Source organism: Erpetoichthys calabaricus, chromosome 4 (assembly GCF_900747795.2).
Source record: "Erpetoichthys calabaricus chromosome 4, fErpCal1.3, whole genome shotgun sequence".
NCBI lineage: Eukaryota > Metazoa > Chordata > Cladistia > Polypteriformes > Polypteridae > Erpetoichthys > Erpetoichthys calabaricus.
In genome coordinates, this window is record NC_041397.2 from 266,994,976 (window position 1) to 267,014,997 (window position 20,022).

General features: G+C 37.0%; 1 protein-coding gene across 1 annotated transcript in view; it reads right to left on the reverse strand.

Annotated features, from left to right (window-relative positions):
• The window catches only part of spag17 (sperm associated antigen 17), a 143,097-nt gene that overhangs the window by 94,296 nt on the left and 28,779 nt on the right, over positions 1-20,022 (reverse strand). The window contains exons 9-14 of the mRNA XM_051926662.1: positions 13,372-13,447; positions 7,423-7,541; positions 5,966-6,103; positions 4,236-4,346; positions 2,766-2,916; positions 1,471-1,668 (exon numbers count right to left, since the gene is read on the reverse strand). Of these exons, the coding sequence (XP_051782622.1) occupies positions 1,471-1,668; positions 2,766-2,916; positions 4,236-4,346; positions 5,966-6,103; positions 7,423-7,541; positions 13,372-13,447 (793 nt within the window). The remainder of the gene's footprint in view (positions 1-1,470; positions 1,669-2,765; positions 2,917-4,235; positions 4,347-5,965; positions 6,104-7,422; positions 7,542-13,371; positions 13,448-20,022) is intronic.

The following is a 20,022-nucleotide window of genomic DNA, read 5'->3' on the forward strand; positions in this document are numbered from 1 at the left end:
TCTTTTTTCAAATCTCATTATCTTTATTTTGATGGAGTTAGAATTTAAAGACAAATAATAAAAAAAAAATCTTACAGAACAAGCACAGCCATAGGGATATAAATTGTACTATTTGAAATTCAAACACGAAATATTACAGAAATATTAAAAATAAATAAAACAATATGTGATTGAAGTACAAAAATAACAATAAGAATAAAAATAACTTCAAAACAGCAGCAGAAACTGAAATTAAATCATAGATGAGCAATCAAATCAAAATGACAAAATATTAAAGGATAAGTTTGGTGTTTTTCAAGTCAAAGTTAATTCTTCACAAACATGCTGTACATGCATTTGCCACATGAAATTGTGTTCTAAGGTTAACTACTTTCTATAAATTATAAAAAATATATCTTGCCCGTACTAGCACTTTACATTGTAGTCTGTAAGCCATGGAGATAAAGTTTAAATATGTACCCAATACATCCATTTTTCAAGCTAAGGCAGTTGTTGAGTATTGATCCGCATCTTGCGATTACACACACATTGAAAATGTTTATACATGTAACTTTTGAATAGAAAAAACCCCACAATATTATGAGATTCCACAATTTTATAAGAAGATCAGCTGTGTGTGATACCTCAGCCTTTAGTCTTACTCCACAATAGCATTTCATCCCCTTGGGATGACAGACCAAATCACAGTAAACTTTTCATGCCACATGGTCTTATTTTTTATTTATTTCCATATTTATGTGAGAATTCACACAAGTGAATAGAAAATGTATCCTTACCATGAGAAAACTAGTACCAGGAATATGCAGTAAAATGATTATTTCCAGTTCTCTTTTGTTGTCATAAACATGTGTTGGAAACACATAAGGTGCAGATCAATACTCAACAACTGTCTTAGCTTGAAAATAAACGTATTTGGTAAGCAATAAGCTTTTGTCCATGCCTCATACCTCCATTGTAAACAGCTAGAGCGGGCAAAATATTTTTTTTAATTTATAGAAAGTGGTTAACTTGAGAACATAATTCTGTATAGTAAATGCATATATATATCATGTCTGAGAAGAAATAACTTTGACTTGAAAAATACCAAACTTAACCTTTAAGAAACGTTTCTAAGATTAAAAAAAAAAAACTGTGGAAGGTACAGCAGGAAAGAAAACATAAAGGAACAATACAGAGTCATATTTAAAGTAATCGAAATTAATTGAGTTTAGAAGAGAAGCATAAACTGGAAGCGAAATAACAAAGTTTGAAACAACACATACAGTAAACACAACTTTGGCTTGATCATCAACAAAGTGGAGACACTGTTGTATTTTCAATCCATGAAAACTGTTTAATACTACTCTCATCAAAGGGGAGTTTTACAGTCATCATGACTATAACTGACCGTCTATTGCCAATGATATTACATGTAAATTCTAATTATTAACAATTGAAATATGAGAAATAAGAAACTGATTAAAGACTAACCTTTCAATGTCTTTTCATTTTTCATTGTTAATGCTCTTATTTCTTGTATATATCCTGAAGGATCATCCCATGGTATGCTGCCAGGGGCATTTGATGCGTTCTTTATCAGACGGCCGGTGCTGTCCACTTCAGTCAGTTTCATACTTTCAAATACAAACTGACTGAGAATCCTTTCGACCTGTGACCAGCTAATAGATTCTACAAAACAAAAATCAATATAAACACGATTATTAATGTTTTTTAAAATCTTAACATATTTATTGTCTTGTATTTACACATGCCAGCAAAATAAAAAATGTATTAAACTACATGTTGAAGGGAAGTACTCAAAAGCAGTTTAGAGCAGTTCCAGCTCCAAAACAGCTATTGTCCTAGGTGACACTCCAAATACACTTTTTCTGATCTCATTTTTAAAAGCCTCTTGGTGTCATTTCTAAACATTTCACTGTCAAAGTGGCTAAAGATTTATAGATCACATATGCTGCATGTCATTAAAATGTCTGTGTCCTCACCAAGTTAACATCCTCTAGGCAATCATATAAAGCACATGGTGCCATAGAGCAGTCCTACACCTATGCACCTGAAACAAAGTGATATGCCCTTGGCATCTGCCTAGGCTGACCCTGAACTTGAAGCAACCCATGCTACATGGTACTGCCAGATGGAGTCTCCTCCTTGGGAAACCTGAGCATTTCTTCATTTATTTATTAATAGGTATGCTCCAAAACAGAGTAAGAGGAAGTTGTAGAATATCCTGATATTACTAAGCACAAGACACTACTAACAGCAAATGCCTTGTACGGGATGCTAGTCTGTTGCAGGATTAATTAACCTGCTAATACCAGGCCAACTAACAAAGACTAATCTACTGTACCTGACAACATTTCTTTAAACTGAGGGATTACATTGGAGGGACCACCAGGGGAACCTCCGTTACTATTGGGAGCTATTGTTCTTTCCTTAGGCCTACCAGAAAGCATACAATATTAATAAGTGTTTTTAGAATTGGTTCAAGAGAGTCAAAATCTAACATGGAGGTTAAAATGACATTTTTATCACAAGCAATCTGAGTAGATTGGGCTCTTCTTTATTGCTGAAATCAAACTAGAGGTAAAGGGGCCTACATATACCAAAGATCTAAGACATCTTGGACTGCTGTATTGTTATTGTTGGGACTTATGCTGGCCAATAGTTGGACTGAATATGTAGAAATAATAACAGCCTTATAACAAAACATTGCTTTTTTGTAGCATTTTTAAAATAAAAGAAATTAAACAAACTGTGCTTTAACGTACCACTGGTAAAGAAATTGAAAAGTTCTTGAAGTGTGGCCAGACGTTTTTTATTTTCCATAGGTGATAGAGGCAAATTGTGAAGAAACTGTGACACTGGCAACTTTCGTAACATCTGCTTTTCAATTTTCATTGGGTCAAGTTCTCCCTGAGACTAGAAGGATGTAAGCATATTAGAAATGTAACAAGCTAGCAATTACCAGCACCCATTTCAATTTTGAACATTTGTTTACACTTAAATAAATGTTAACCTTAAATCTTCAGCGAATGTACCTTCACCAGATATAATATGCTGACATCAGGAAATCTAACATCAGTTATATCAATATCAGTTACGTCAAGCAACCAAATTTACTCTCATCATAATTTAGGGGTTCAAATATTGCAGCACAGTGGAACAACAGTAAGGGCTAAGTTCTCAAATTGAGAAGCTTGCTTTAAAGGCAACATATCATTACCTTCTCAAACTCCCTGTAATGGGCTGCCAGGTCCCATGCCCGGCCGGGACACCCCTTCAACACTGGATCCGGGGGAGCAGCCATGGGATGCACTCCACGTCCCCTGGAACATGTGGTGGCAGCCCTCCTGGGTTACATCGGGGCCACAGGTGTGGGACTTCAGGACTCAGACCTGTTGGGCTCCGTGGCCACCACCCGGAGGAGCTGCACGGCTTAACGAGCCTCTGTGGGCCAATTACCACCTGGAGCACTTCCAGGAGAGCTACAAAAAGAGCCTGCAGCCACTACTCAGGGGCCAGAGTTGGGTGGAGAAGGACAAGGTTGCGTGGGAGTGGGAGTGGGAGTGGGAGAGGGAGTGGTGGTGGAGGTGGTGGTGGTGCTGGTGCTGCTGCCAAGAAGGAAGAGAAGGTGCTTTTGTTACTTGTGTGCTTGGGACTGTGTATTGCCTGTGGGTCACGGGGAAGATGTGTGCTCACAGGTGAAGAAAAATAAAAGTTCTTGGTGTTTTACACGTGCCTCAGTGTGAGTCTGTGTTGGGTCGGGTGCTATACAATGTCCTCATCACATCCCTTAAAGCAATTCAGGATTTTGGGGCTTTAAGCCTATTTTGACTGCATTGGAGGCAAGATGGGGAATAGCCTTAAACAGTGTACTAATCCATCTGACAGCCAGCTTCTCAAGTAATCTGATGATTTTGCATGTCTTTAGAAATACGAGAGGAAACCACATGCAGAGACAGGAAGAATATGTAGACTTTAAATGGACAATGACCAGATGTTAGATTCAAGTTTAGGATTCAGGATCCATGAGACAGAAGAGCTAACCACTGCACCACTGTGTCACTCTACTTGAGAAACAAGTCCGAACTAAATAAATAAATGTAAATATAACCTTATCAATGAGCCTTACTTGAAATGCATTATGTTTAAATAAAATTAAATCTAAATGTGCCTCATAAACATTTTTTAATTCTACTTTAATATTCAACTAAAATAACATTAAATGAAATGCTCACTTGAATTTTATGCCACCTTCGAGTAATTTCATCATGAAAGTTCACAAGTTTGGGGTATTTTTCCTCCTTTTTATAAAGTTGTTTATTGATACCAAAATCTTCTTGCAGTTTCTGTGAAAACATCCAGAAACACACAAAAATGTTATATCTTCTACCACAGTTTTAATCTTTGGCATCAAAAGCATATGTAATGTATGATTGTGGATTTTCTTCATTCCAAGATAGCAATCAAGTTTATTGGTCTTTGAGACAAAAAATATTTAGTTAGAAAAGAGAACAAAGAAAAAGAGAACAGTTTGAGTGTAGTGAGAAAAACAAGAAGAAAAAATTATGCTTTGGTGAGAACATTAATAAGGAAGAAGATAATGGTACTTAGTATGGACACTCTGTTTTATGTAGCCCAGGAGAGGTAGAATAGGTAAAGCACACAGAAAGTGGAGTGTGCTGAGAAATTGTAATGCTGTATGGAGGCACATGGAGACTTGAGTGTGTTAAAAGCACAGAGAAATGTGGGTGTGAGAAAGTCATGTATGAGAAGAAAATTAAGGTGTGTAGAACATGGAGATACATTAGAACACTCTAGACGAGAACAGGCCATTCAGCCCAACAAAGCTCACCAGTCCTATCCACTTAGTTCTTCCAAAATAACATCAAGTTGAGTTTTGAAAGTCCCTAAAGTTTTACTGTCTATCACACTACTTGGTAGCTTATTCCAAGTGTCTATCTTTCTTTGGGTAAAGAAAAACTTCCTAATATTTGTTCGAAATTTACCCTTAACAAGTTTCCAACTGTGTCCCCGTGTTCTTGATGAGCTCATTTTAAAATAACAGTCTCGATCCACTGTACTAATTTCCTTCATAATGTTAAACACTTCAATCATGTCACCTCTTAATCTTCTTTTGCTTAAACTCAACTCCTTTAATCTTTCCTCATAATTCATCCCCTGTAGCCCTGGAATCAGCCTAGTTGCTCTTCTCTGGACCTTTTCTAGCGCTACTCTGTCCTTCTTGTAGCCTGGAGACCAAAACTGCACACAGAACTCCAAATGAGGCCTCACCAGTGTGTTATAAAGCTTGAGCAGAACCTCCATGGACTTGTACTCCACACATTGTGCTATATAACGTAACATTCTGTTAGCCTTCTTAATGACTTCCGAACACTGTTGGGAAGTCGACAGCTTAGAGTCCACTCTGACGCCTAATTCCTTCTCATAAGGTGTACTCTCAATTTTCCAACCGTCCATTGTGTATTCAAACCTAACATTTTTACTTCCTATGTGTAATACTTTACATTTACTAACATTAAATTTCTTCTGCCACAAATCTGCCTAAGGCTGTATGCTATCCAAGTCCTTTTGTAATAATATAACGGATTCCAAATTATCTGCCAGTCCACCTATCTTGGTATGCAGTAATGTACTTTGTGCAGTAATGTAGCACTGGATAAGCTGTAAGTGAAGTGGAAAACAATGATTTGACTTCTATTATACCACTAAAGCATATGAGATGTGTGCTCCCCATATAAGAATGCTTTATACATACTGTACTGATTAGACTGGGATAGATTTTCCCTTAACAATGAGTAGTTTAGAAAGCTGCTAAAGATGTATTTGTTATTTTCAAATTCAAACCAACTAGCATTAATTGACATAAAGTTAATGAACTCATAAGAATATATTAAAATTGTGGAGTGTTAAGACTTGTGCAGAAAAGAATATGAAAATACAGTACCTTCTTGTCTTCATCTGAAATTGCAAGACTTAATATTGATGACATCATGTAATCTACAACCTTGTGATCCAGCCCATCGGCACGTGGCTCTGGAATGACTTCACTTAATGGGGGGATTTCTTCTTCTGTGGCAACCACCTGGACAAATTATTTACAATATACCACTTAGAGTTGTTGCTACTGACACTGATGTTGACAAGAACATCCTTTACCTCAACAGACTTTTAGGTTGTGTAAGCACTACACAAGCATGTTATACAGCTCTGTGTTGCAGGTTTACATGCCAAAGAGGGCAACTCTATTCACTCACTTCCAGACACCATGAATGCTCTTACTCATCTTCCTCAGCATTTCCTCATCTTCATCAGCATTTCCTGCCCGTAACACTACTTCCTTAGTAGCTACACTGCAGAGAGTTGTCATATACTGCTAAGCACATACTGTAATGTCTAAACAGTGAAGGAGCTTTCATTACCAGCACAGTAGTCACTGTTGCAATGTTAAGGGTCAAAATACAATACTGCTGAACACCAAGATTCCACCAGCTACAGTAGATGTCACACATTAATACTGTTTTTTTTTGCCAATGATGAAAACCAAATGTTTAAAATACAGTATATTAAACCTAATGGTGGGATTCTGAATTTTTGTATCTAGTTCTTCTTCTGCAACAGAAAAAAGTCTGGATTGTTAATCCTTTAAACAGCACAACAAATTATTTAACTCAATAGGGCAAGGAGCAGTACCATCAAACTAATGTATCATGGTGGTTTAATACTATAGTTTGTAGTGACAGTTTTACAACATTTAGTGTTAAAATATTATGTGACTTCACACAAATCATAAAACAAGAATATCTTAAAACGAGTTAATTAACTGCAAAATATACTGCATGGGCAGACAAAGATTTTCCATATGAATATAAGAAACGTCCATCCAACCTTTTATCCACCCATTCACTTTTTGAAGCTTCTTTTTCAGTTAGCATTGTTAAAGAGTGATTTAGTCTGTACCATCAGAGTTAGGCATAGGAAAGAAACCAACCCTGGATGGCACATCAATTCAGTGCTGCTTGAGAAAAGCAAAAAAACAATTCTAGGATATTCACTCCATAAGTAGTATTAACCACTATGTATATAAATTAAGATTACCATTATAGATTTAAAGAGTTTTAGTGTGGTTTATGACAACAAATCAAAATTACTTCTGTGATATACAAGATTGATTGAATTTTTGATTGAACAGACCTTTAAATTTCTTAATTTTGTTTCACCGAAACATATGTTTGATTTTCATATTATGACACTGCTTTTGTAATACATATATCTGGAACAAATAAAATAACAATATACATTTACAACAATAACATATTACATACAGCTGCCACAAACCAGAATCTGCATATACTACAGTATATTAATGACATGCATAAAATGTAAAAATTCTGAGTAACTTACCTGTTCCAGCATGCAATGAAGAATTACAGCTACAGTGACATTCTCAGGAGGAATGGAGTTCAGTAAGTCTGCGTAGTACCTCATATCCACTTCATTAGTCAGAGACGGAGGAGGCTCAACTAAAATTAAACAAATCAATTAATTATAATTAGTAGAGGAAATGTACACCCATCTGAACACTGCCTATAAATCTGTAGTACTCTTTGTGTGGATCTGTGTATTAAATTAAAAGTTTTCTTTTTCTTAGAAACTTGGACATTTTGGCATGTATGGAGAGAAACACTGACAAGTTATTTAGGAATATACCACATAGGATAAAGTGTAAGGATTTGATTCTCCTTTTGCTTAAGTGTTTCTGAGAGTCTGGGAGAGTAGTTGATGTGAAGTTCGGTCTAAACTGCCTTGAAAGCACTTATAAGACTAACCAGATTTCTGCAAGATAAAAGCAGTAGTAATGTCTCAAAGGGGATGTCCATTTTCATTTTGTAACTCACTTACTCAGTTCAAGGATATGAGGAGTCAAAGCCTATCATGGGAGTGCAGAGTGCAAGGCACAAAAAACAATCTTGAATGGGGTGCCAGTCCATTACTTTGCACTCTTGCACACATTCAGAGATAATTTATAACCACACAAGAAATGCAATTTCTCAAAAGCTAAACTTTCACAAATTTCCAAAAATCACTTAGTCAGTGTATAGTTATCATTTGAGATTAAACTGGATATCTAGAATATATTTATACAATATGAAAATTTAATTAAATTTGCTAAATCCATATAATCTCAATGTTGTTAGTTTATTAGAATTTCCAAAATGTACTGAAAAAATATAACTTGAAGTATTTGAACTGCATGAGAAAATGTAGAAATTTCCTGTTTGAAAATGGCTGTCCCCTTTAGTATGGATATAGTGAGAAAAGTGAACACAAGGAGTTAGAAATCCGTACAGCAATTAAGTGTTTTAGTTAGCAGGAGGCTACAAGTAAAAGCATCTTCATCTGTGCTACTGTGTTACGCATAAATGCTCCGTTGCAGATTAACTTTTGGGTTGAGGCAGGATGCATGAACTCCTCTCTGAGAATTTCACTTCAAAAATTGGTTATGTAAGCAAAGAAACCGTAGAAAGAAACTGGTCAATATATCCAAGTAACAAACACATTTGTTTACATAGACACTTTTACTAGTAAACAACATCCCATGGCACTTTACAATAAAGCGATAGTACAGCTGTGCACAATACATACTGTAATTGTTTAACAAGTGGTGCAGTATTTTGCTGTCCAATGTCTTAACTACATAGCAAGGCTGCTAGCAAGTAGGAACTTTTTAAAAGGAAATGAAAGTCATTACAGTTGCTTGGCGTTCAGAAAAGTAAAATTCAAGTAAATTAAGTACAGGGGGTCCTCGGGTTATGACACAGTTCCGTTCCTACAACAGTGATGTAAACTGAATTTTGGTGTAAGTCGAAACACACCCTAGCCTAAGTCAAATACCTATCCTAAAACATTTGCAAAATCATAATCTAGAACATAAAAACACAACTAAGCCACAGAAAAAGGAAAAGGACATAAATATACTATATTGTACACTGTACTGTAGTAACAGAAAAAATGAGTGTAAAAAAATCCTTACCTTTATTCCTTCTCATGTATCAGTTTTTTAAGTTTTTAGGGGAGTGAGCGTTGTAAACTCGAAACGTCGTAAGTCGAGACGTTGTAACTCGAGGACTCCCTGTACTCCAATAGGAGTACGCCATTGATAAGAGCCTTGTATTCATTCAGTAACAAACAATTGGTTTCAAAAGGCACTTCCATCACTATATTACAAATACTTTATTATGCATTTAAATTTATAATTACATTTGATTAACACTCTGTGGGTGGAACCATCATAACACGTTTTTATCATAATATATGAATCACATTACAATAAGTTTGTGCTTTTGCTTACATTTTGTAATATGTATATTGTGACAGTCAGCAGGGTGCAGAGACACACTGCAAGGGTTTTCTTGTGCTATCCAGGAGGTGGTTGGGACCACAGCCGAGATAGAAAAGAGAGATGGAAAAATCTTTGATGGAGAAATGGAGGTGGCCAGAGGAGGACTAGAGATCACCTATTAGTCGTTTCAGTCATGAGTGAGCAGCAGAAAGCTAATCCCGGGTTACAGCGAAATGTAGATTTACCTGTCCCTTAAAAACAGGCGGAAGTATGATCTGAGACCGTTGGCAAGCCAATTGGCAGTGACACCAGAAGTAATCAAAGGCCACACTTTAAAAGAAGCCTCCTTTCCTCAGTAAGACTGAAGTGGAGGCAACAGCTCCCCATCCAAGGAAGTGGAGAAAGAGGAGAAAAACCTGTCAGTATCATTGGGGGGACAGGAGAGCAGTGAAGAATGTAGGCCATGGACAGAATATTGTGTATTGTAGAGATAGGCTCTGAAGTGGTGACTGTATCTCCCTGGAACCTTTCCTTATTCAAATAAAAACACATGTGACTGAACTTTGTGGTGTCTACGGGTCCTTTTAAGTGAGGGATCGACTTTGAGTCCCCCTCACTGGTCACAAAATCTATTGGATATTGTAATTAAATTCTGCAATTTTCTGCAAATATATTTATTTCCTTTTCTCATGGGTGGAATTGTGGCTCTGAGGCAAGGAATCTGCACTGGAAATTAGAAGGTTGCTAGTTCAAATCCCGTAAATGCTAGAAGTGATTCCACTCCTTTGGACCCTTGAGCAAGGCCCTTAACCTGCAATTGGTCCGTCCTGGGTATGATGTTAACCTGCATCCAGCCCTGCCAGCAGGTCCTCCAACTTGCAGCGAAAACCTGGGGATTGGTGGCAGGACTGGCACTCCAGCCACAGTTAAAAAACCTCACATTGTTCCATTGCATTTAAACTAGTGTGGTGATGAGGTGTCACCTGTTGCACAACTGCACTCAGGTCCTAATTTGGGATACTGAGGTGGTTCATCGTGTAGTGGGTGTGGTAATATGCTATATCAGTGCATGCTCTCAACCTAAAACTAAAATCATAACCTATTACTGAAAAATGTGACTATCTATTTACACCTACTAATAAAAAACATTGATTCAATTCAGTCCACTTAAAAGATATTCATACTGTGGAAACTGATTTCAAATGTCTTCAGTGTCCACTATAAAACTGACAAAAATTTAACTCTGTGTGAGTCCTTGTAAGATGAGCCCTTATGTTGTAGCAGGGTATTCAAACAATATGATGGTTGATTGTTTAATGTTTAAAATATAGCTCTAAAAATTTTATGTATTTGAATGTACTCTTAAAGCTGGGGAGGGCTAAAAATACATATACTGTTTTCATACACAAACGAAACGTGATTTACACATCAAAGGGAGCCGAACTTTACCTAATCATAATGTGTATGACTGCTGCAGCTGAAAGTGGCAATCAGTTTTAGAAGATGTTTCCAATAGTTCTCTGAAATTAGGAAGAAAGAGAACTATAGCTATAGTGGGGAATACAGCCTCATAGCACCTACTGTCAGCTAGTGGGAAGAGACAATTTTAGGTTTGTCATGTTACTGAGTAATTTATTTTAATCTAAAAATGTTTGTGAATTGTATGTTTACTATCACACACTCTCTTCTAATAGCATTTTAAGATCCACAATGCTCAGCGCATTTTGTATTGAATTTTGTATTGTATTTGCTAAGAGACCCCAGATCCAGGTAGAAATAATGATATACCGTATATAATACCAAAATAAGTAAATTAAGACACTAAATGTCAAAATGTTAGTTATTATTATTATTATTGTACTGAACACTAGAAAGACTGAGGCACACATCAAATAGCAGCTAATCTTAATAACAGCTATGTTTATTTCATAATGTCAAACTGTTCTGTTGCCGGTTGTAAAAATTATCGTTCCTAGTCTCACTTTCTGCTGTTATGGGCCATGGGAAATGCCTCATAATCACACACTTGACACAGATACCCTGGTGCTCTTCCCTAGTCTTGTAGGATGATCAGTAGGTCTGACTGTCCCTCCCACTCTCTTGCTCTTTCTCTATGACCCACCAAAGACCAGCTATCTTTAGCATGGGGTTGCTGTTCATTCTCTGAAAGTCTCCACTCTTCACCGACATTCTTTTAAATGTTCCTGGGCCTGTAGAATGCAATGGAATCCTTCCCAAAACTGGTAGAATACATCTCTCTGTGTACCAGTGTGACAGATCACTGGCAATCAGGCTTTTAGACCTGCCCATCGTCAGGGCAATCTGCTGGCTGCTACACTATACAGGCGACAGAAGAAATGCATTTTGTTATACAGGTACAAATACAATGTATTGCATATAAATTTTCATAAACGGTGCACAAATTATGTTCCAATTATCCCGGAAGATGTGTCATTTATTATTTTGATGTACTTTGTAAGGTGTATTGTGATGGTATTTTTAGAGTCAGGCATTATGTAAAATAGTTAATCAGTTTATTGCCCAATGAATATAAAAGTTGTAAGATCAAGCACAAATGACGACAGAAGAGTTGACCATTTTAATCAATTAAATATCATTGTATACAGTACATGCCATAGCATGCCCCATGACTACTATCTTCAGGGACTAAATAACAAAAGTGCAATGAATAAAGATATTGCATTATTACAATACAAGATAAATAAAGTAGGTTATTTCTTGGGCATCAGAATACATACATTCAGTTCAGTAAAATAGGCAAAAAAGTGTATATAAAATGTGAAGGAAAAGGATCAAATTTACCGTATATACTCGCAGATAAGTTCTCTCGTGGATAAGTCAGGACTTGATTTTACCGTGTAATGTCTGGTATTTTATAATGTAGGTCGTATAAGTCGAATGCGGAAAACTCACGCTATTGGTCCAAGAGATTATGATATGGTAATGCCCACCTGAGAGAGTAACCACAGAGCACAGTGCCTTTTTTTCTATGTATTGTGCCTACGTAACCACACGGTAATAACCAAACAATTCGAAGCAATGTCTGCACTGATTTGTGTTTTTTGTATATCACACACTCATACACTTTTATTGTAAGAGCATCCCTTATCTACGATGGAGCATTCGGTCAAAAGAAAATATGAAGCTGGTTTTAAATTAAATGTCATTGAAGTAGCAAAAGAAATTGGTAACTGCGTTGCTGCAACAAAATTCGATGCATCTGAGAAACTGATTAGAGGAGGCAAGAAGATGTAAAAAAAAAATTTAAGTATCGCATTTTTGAATGCCGTATAAGTCAGGGTCTGATTTTATGATCGATTTTTCGGGTTTCAAGACCCAACTTATATGTGAGTATATACGGTAAGTGTTATGTGTTAAACACCCAAATAGCATTTTATGAAGGAAAGGTGGAAAAGGAATGACCTCGGCCTCAGTCTGAATATTAAAATAGAAGATGCTTAGAAATTATTCAAAAAATTATACTGATTATTATTTCATGTTTATATGGATATTCATTTCAATTATTCATAAAGTATGTCTTTTATTGTACACCACTCCTTGCAAGCTAAACATTGCAGAGAATGGAAGTGTGTTATTTAATTTTTGTGTTACATAATAAATTTATATAAAAAATATCAAAAACACATTCATCAAAAAAGAGCAACAGACACAGGAGGACTCACCTCCACCACCACAAGAACATTCAGAATGAACAGCAAGGGACTGCAGGTTATCCCAGCCTTTATAGGACTGAGGAATTAGAGGACCACCCACAAAACACATGGAACATAAAGGAAGATACACAGAAACATAGAAACTAAATGACCAACAATATTAACATAAACAAAGAAATCAAAAATGAAAAAAAAACACACAAACATGGAATTTGAACCCCAGCCAGTGGAGGAACCCTGGCTGAAATATAGCAGACACAAGACAGAAAATACAGTACATAAATACAGAGATGTGCATCAAGTACATTAAATTACCTTGCACAGGAGTAGATGGCTCTTCTTCTACCACCTTCTTTTTACCAGGTGTTTGAGCTCCAGTATTGGGGACTGTCTGAAGAAACAAAGTGAAAAATTAGTGTGTCTCACTTTTCAGTTTTTACAACACCATTCAAGATGAATTAAATTCTAAAGTGAGATAGACAGATAGATAGATAGATAGATAGATAGATAGATAGATAGATAGATAGATAGATAGATAGATAGATAGATAGATAGATAGATAGATAGATAGATAGATAGATAGATAGATAGATAGATAGATAGATAGATAGATACTTTATTAATCCCAAGGGGAAATTCACATACTCCAGCAGCAACATACTGATAAAAAAAACAATATTAAATTAAAGAGTAATAAAAATGCAGGTAAAAACAGACAATAACTTTGAATAATGTTAACGTTTACCCCCCCGGGTGGAATTGAAGAGTCGCATAGTTTGGGGGAGGAATGATCTCCTCAGTCTGTCAGTGGAGCAGGACAGTGACAGCAGTCTGTCACTGAAGCTGCTCCTCTGTCTGGAGATGACACTGTTAACTGGATGCAGTGGATTCTCCATAATTGATAGGAGCCTGCTGAGTGCCCGTCGTTTTGCCACGGATGTCAAACTGTCCAGCTCTGTGCCTACATTAGAGCCTGCCTTCCTCACCAGTTTGTCCAGGCGTGAGGCGTCCTTCTTCTTAATGCTACCTCCCCAGCACACCACTGCGTAGAAGAGGGTGCTCGCCACAACCGTCTGATAGAACATCTGCAGCATCTTATTGCAGATGTTGAAGGACGCCAGTCTTCTAAGGAAGTATAGCCGGCTCTGTCCTCTTTTGCACAGAGAATCAGTATTGGCAGTCCAGTCCAATTTATCATCCAGCTGCACTCCCCAGGTATTTATAGGTCTGTACCCTCTGCACACAGTCACCTCTGATGATCACGGGGTCCAGGAGGGGCCTGGGCCTCCTAAAATCCACCACAAGCTCCTTGGTTTTGCTGGTGTTCAGATGTAGGTGGTTTGAGTCGCACCATTTAACAAAGTCCTTGATGAGGTTCCTACACTCCTCCTCCTGCCCACTCCTGATGCAGCCCACGATAGCAGTGTCGTCAGCGAACTTTTTCACGTGGCAGGACTCCGAGTTGTATTGGAAGTCCGATGTATATAGGCTGAACAGGACCGGAGAAAGTACAGTCCCCTGCGGCGCTCCTGTGTTGCTGACCACAATGTCAGACCTGCAGTTCCTGAGACAGCACATACTGAGGTCTGGTTGTAAGATAGTCCACGATCCATGCTATCAGGTATGAATCTACTCCCATCTCTGTCAGCTTGTCCCTAAGGAGCAGAGGTTGGATGGTGTTGAAGGCGCTAGAGAAGTCTAGAAACATAATTCTTACAGCACCACTGCCTCTATCCAAGTGGGAGAGGGATCGGTGTAGCATATAGATGATGGCATCCTCTGCTCCCACCTTCTCCTGGTAGACGAACTGCAGGGGGTTGAGGGCATGGCATACCTGAGGCCTCAGGTGGTGAAGCAGCAGCCGCTCCATGGTCTTCATCACATGTGACGTCAGAGCAACAGGCCGGAAGTCATTCAGCTCACTAGGACATGATACCTTTGGGACTGGGGTGATACAAGATGTGCTCAGTTTATACAATATCCAGTATAGTTTTACTGAACTTTGTGGCCTCTGGAGGCTAGGGGATAGTGCCACCTCTAGTATGGCTTCTTTGACCTCATGCTATCGATTTGAAGATGGTCAGACCTTGCCAGCTGCTGTAATGCTTACCACTCTGACACACCAAGAAATCATTACATGATTTTTCCCAGGAAACTCCTCTACCTTATCTATGATGATGCCTCTGTCTAGTATGCTTTCAGGGCATGTACATATGTATGGGGTACACTGCACCCTAGTGGCCTTTGCACTCCCACAGTGGTATACGGACAATCTCTCCTGCTGCTGCCAGTGTCTCTATCCCTCCTTCCCTCCTTTGTTCTAGAGACATTCTGTGGCACAAACGTTTTATGCAATCCTATTGTTGCCCTTACTCCTGCCAACATGTTTCTAGCCATGCACTCCATCATATGAGTATTAAAAGAATTGTAGAATATGATGAAAGGCTGCCAATAAATTATTAAACAAGAGTTATGTGAATCTAACTGTAAATTAGATTAATTAAGTAATTAGTAATTACTTCTTTATTGGCTCCTTAGAGTAATGTAATTAAGGCAGTGGTAGATGAGGGAGATGAGGAGTTTAATTGCCTTGTCCTGTAGACTGTATGCCTCTGTCAAGCACTACAATTATATTATTTTCCTTTTTACTTTTACAAGCTAAGTCACTTTCTCAAGATTGTGTAGCTAATCGGTATAGCAATTCATATTTCCAGTGTTGAGGAAAAACAAATATCTCTCTATTATAAAAAAAAATCTTTGGGAGGGAGACTAGGGAGACGAGATGTGATCTTCTCGGAAGACAATCTGAAGTCCTGCGAGAAACACTTTAACTTGCTCCCTGCTCTTAAAACAACAACAAGCGACAAGCAAAACATGCAGCTCGCCAGCGGCAGAAAGCCAGCAGATGATCCGACCGCTTCTCCTTAGCGTGTGTTCAGCCCCCCAATTCACAACATGAGCAGCAGAGACACAAGGTTTTAAAAGGACAGCTGCTGTACAGTCTTTAAAATGATTGAAGGGCAGCGTGGCAAGCAGAACATGCAGCTCGCCAGCAGCAGCAGCAGCAGCAGAAAGACAGCAGATGATCCGACGGCATCTCCTTAGCGTGCGTTCAGCCGCCCTCTCCCATCACAACGAGAGCAGCGTTATACATCCTGCGAGAAAGAGATTTAACCACGCCCGGGGCCAGAAATAAAGGACAAGTATTGCTTTTACAAAAGTTTTAAAGTAAAAGTGAAAATAACACATATGTAACAATTCCCATGAAAATAACAATCTCTTTAAATTTTATATTCGGTAAACCAAACCCGGGGGTGGGCAAGTGAAGCGAGCATGGGGCTGAGCCCCCTAGTAATTCATTAATGAAATGACCACAGTACACCTAAAGTATGTTCAGCATTATACACATTGTAATTGAAATAATGCTTTTTGCTAACATTCAAAAATGTTACATATGCTATGAATTGTTATTTTGTATAAAAAGAACAAATCAACAGAATAAAGTAGCTATGTATCCTTAAAGTAAGGGAACTGCACTTATTAAACCCACTAAACAGCTTTCTTTAGGGTGCCACTATTTCAAGGAATGTCACAGATACAATAAAACAATGGTGGATATCTCTTTGATGCAAACACCGGCTCACTAAGCAAGGCAACCTTGTATAGTACAGCATAGGCAACAAAATCCACTAGACTACAATGCCTGTTTAAGAGATCCTATGTTTTGCAAAAGTAAAATATTTGCAGACAGGAAAAGCAAACATGGAAGGACAGGAGAAGAAGCAAACCCTCTGAGAGTCATATTTATTTAAAAACAAAAAATGGCAGCAAATTTATGAATTGTTACAAACAAAAACATATAACTATTGCCACTCTACAGTATCCCAATTTGAAACCTGGGATCTAGGCCTTTTGTCCAAAGCTTGCCCATGACCAGTCAGTAATATGTTATAATGCAAGTAAAGTTTCAGGAACACTTAATGTAATATGTTTTAAGAGGAAGTCTTAGACAACATTCAAACCATTTACAATATCCACTGACAAATATTAACCAAATGAGTAAAAACATCAGTTGAAATAGGAAATGTATTATATTATTGAAAAAAAAAGAATAAAACAGATGCACAAATAAGACAGCTGGGATTTAGATAAGTGACATTTCTCAGTTTTGGGATCAGAATACGATTTTTTGCTTCACCAGCTACACTAGTTACATATGCTTTAATAACAGTATCATTTATTTGTTTTAAAGATTTTGTTGCCTATACTGTACTCTGCTTATCCAGTTTCCAAAGCAAATTTTACTATGACACGGCTGCATCAGAACTTCAGTATATTCCACAGCACTTGGATGGAAACAAACCTTGGTGACCATTCATTGCAGAACACATTCACACACAATTCCAAAATGAATCATCCATTCATTTATCCATTATCATTTATATTTTTTATTTTATTTGAAGAAAATAACACTGCATACAATCATACTGACAAATGACTTCATAGTCAAACTAGAAAAGATAGAAAAGAAGAAAAAAAAACATCAGGAAGTTAAAAAAGTAAGCTTGAACAAAAAGAGACATAACAGAATTCAAGTTCCACACAAGACAAAGAGAGGACAGCCAGGCACACTGGTAAAAATAGTTAGAAAAAAAAGAAAAAGAAGGCACAATGTCATTTTCTCTGATATAATGCTATTCTAAAATCTTATTAATGAAATCTTGCCATATATTAAAATTGTTTTCAACAGAACTATATACAGTTCTCTAAGTGTTTTAATCTCAGATGTTTTCCAGAGAGATTAAATACTGTGTAGATTTGAGAGAGTTGAAAAAGGTGAACTATGCCTTGAAACACATTCTGCAATGATTCTATATTCTGAGTGATTGATAGAAATTGGATTATTGGTATATTGACAATAATTAGTATTTACTGGGGCACAAAACATAGCATAGAAAGAAGAACAGCAAGATTGTATTTCCATTGCAGACCAGGCTTGTGTATATTCATCAGTTTGTATCAATTTCCATGTCTTTATTTCTTGTATATTTGCTGTCCAGTAACAAAATTGAAAGTTAGGTAGTGCCATGCCACCTTCTTCTTTAGGCCTTTGTAGAGTCACCATTTGAATGTGTGGATGTATTCAATTTCAGATAAATAACGTTATAATTAAGTGTAGTTTCTTAAAGAATGATTTGTTCATGCACATAGGAATACTCTGAAATAGGAAAAGAACCATGTGAAGGATGTTAATCTTAACAGTACTGACTATTCCTGCTAAAGTGAGATGGAGGGTAGACCACCTGTTCACATCTTGTTTAATTTTTTACATGCCAATAGCAAAATTGAGTTGACAAAGATCTTTATATTTACTTGTGATGTTTACTGATAGATGTTTAAACTGTTCTGATAAAATGAGCAGATAGATATCTAGTTTAATACTGTATGCTAGAGGGTTCACTGGAAAGAACACTTTCATTCAAATTAATTTTGAGTCCAGATATATTTTGAAATTCTTCTAATTTATTAATGACAAAAGGTAAACATGTTTGCAGATCTGATATATATATAGTACCGTATAATTTGTTTATAGTGATATTTTCTGTTCAAGTCTGATAATCTCCTTTGTCTCTAACACATTTCAAAAGTGAATGGTCAATGGCTCAATAACGATTACAAAAAGTAATGGTGATAGAGGGTACCTTTTCGAGTACCATGTTCTAGTTGGAAGTAGTTTGAGATCATGCTGTTAAAACAGACAGAGGCTTCTAGACTGGTATAAAGTAATTTTATCCTTTCACATATATCTGGGCCAAACCCATATTTGTGCAATGTGTTGAATAGCGTAGCCCCATTTGACTCTGTCAAAGGCTTTTTCTGTGTCCAAAGACAATAAGATCTCTGGTGTGTTTTTTGGGTGAATATAATATAGATGAGTATATTACATTAAACAGATGCCGAAGGTTTGAAGCTATGTGTCTGCCTTTAATAAATTCGGTTTGTTCCTGTGATATCACAGAAGAAACCACTTTCTGAATCCTTCTAGCTAAAACTTTGGAGAGTATCTTAACATCATTATTCATAAGTGAGATTGGTCTGTATGATGCACATTGCAATAAGTCCTTCTTTTTCTTTGGAAAGACAGTAATTCATGCTGTGCAAAAAGACAATTTTGCTGTCTCTAACTTCAGTAAATGTTGCTAATAATAGTAGAACTAACTTAGTTGATATTTTTTTTATAAAATTCCACTGGGTAGCCATAAGGGCCTGCTGCTTTCACAGTTTTCAGTGAGTTTATAGCATCCATAAGTTCTGAGATTGTAAGAGGTTTGTCCATCTATCTATTTTCAAACCTACTGAATCTGGCCCAGGATCAGGTGAACCTAAGCATATTCTTGTGGTATTCACCAAAATTCAGGATCCACCACAGTGTACACTTATACCAATGTATATATCAAGTCAACCTAAGAGTTGACAAAACACTTTTACATGGAATGTTAGATAAACCTCAAAGACACAGCAAGAGAACATAGAGATTCATACAGACAGTAATCTGGCAATGACTTGGAATCTAAGACTCTGACAGTGTTCCACTGTACAGCCTTTTGATATTATTGACATTGAGACACGTATTGCCTTTAAAATAATTGGATTCTATCTTCCCTCTCTATATTAACTTTACTCTGCCAGACATAAATACTGTATAAAGTCATCACCCAAAAGCATCTTCTGTTTAATTTCCCTGTGTCTGGTAAATGGAAGGGGTCTTTCAGGACCACAACTAGTTGACTCTAAAATAGCACTTGCCTAGAATCTGTGACCAATTTTGACATGTTTACTTTAGAGCTTCCTGTGCTAGTTTGATAAATTTGCCCAAGTGTGCTTGCGATAAATTGGTTAGTTATAAACTATTGGGGAACGTTGATTACTTATACCCTTAAGCTATATGCTTATATTTGTGTTTTA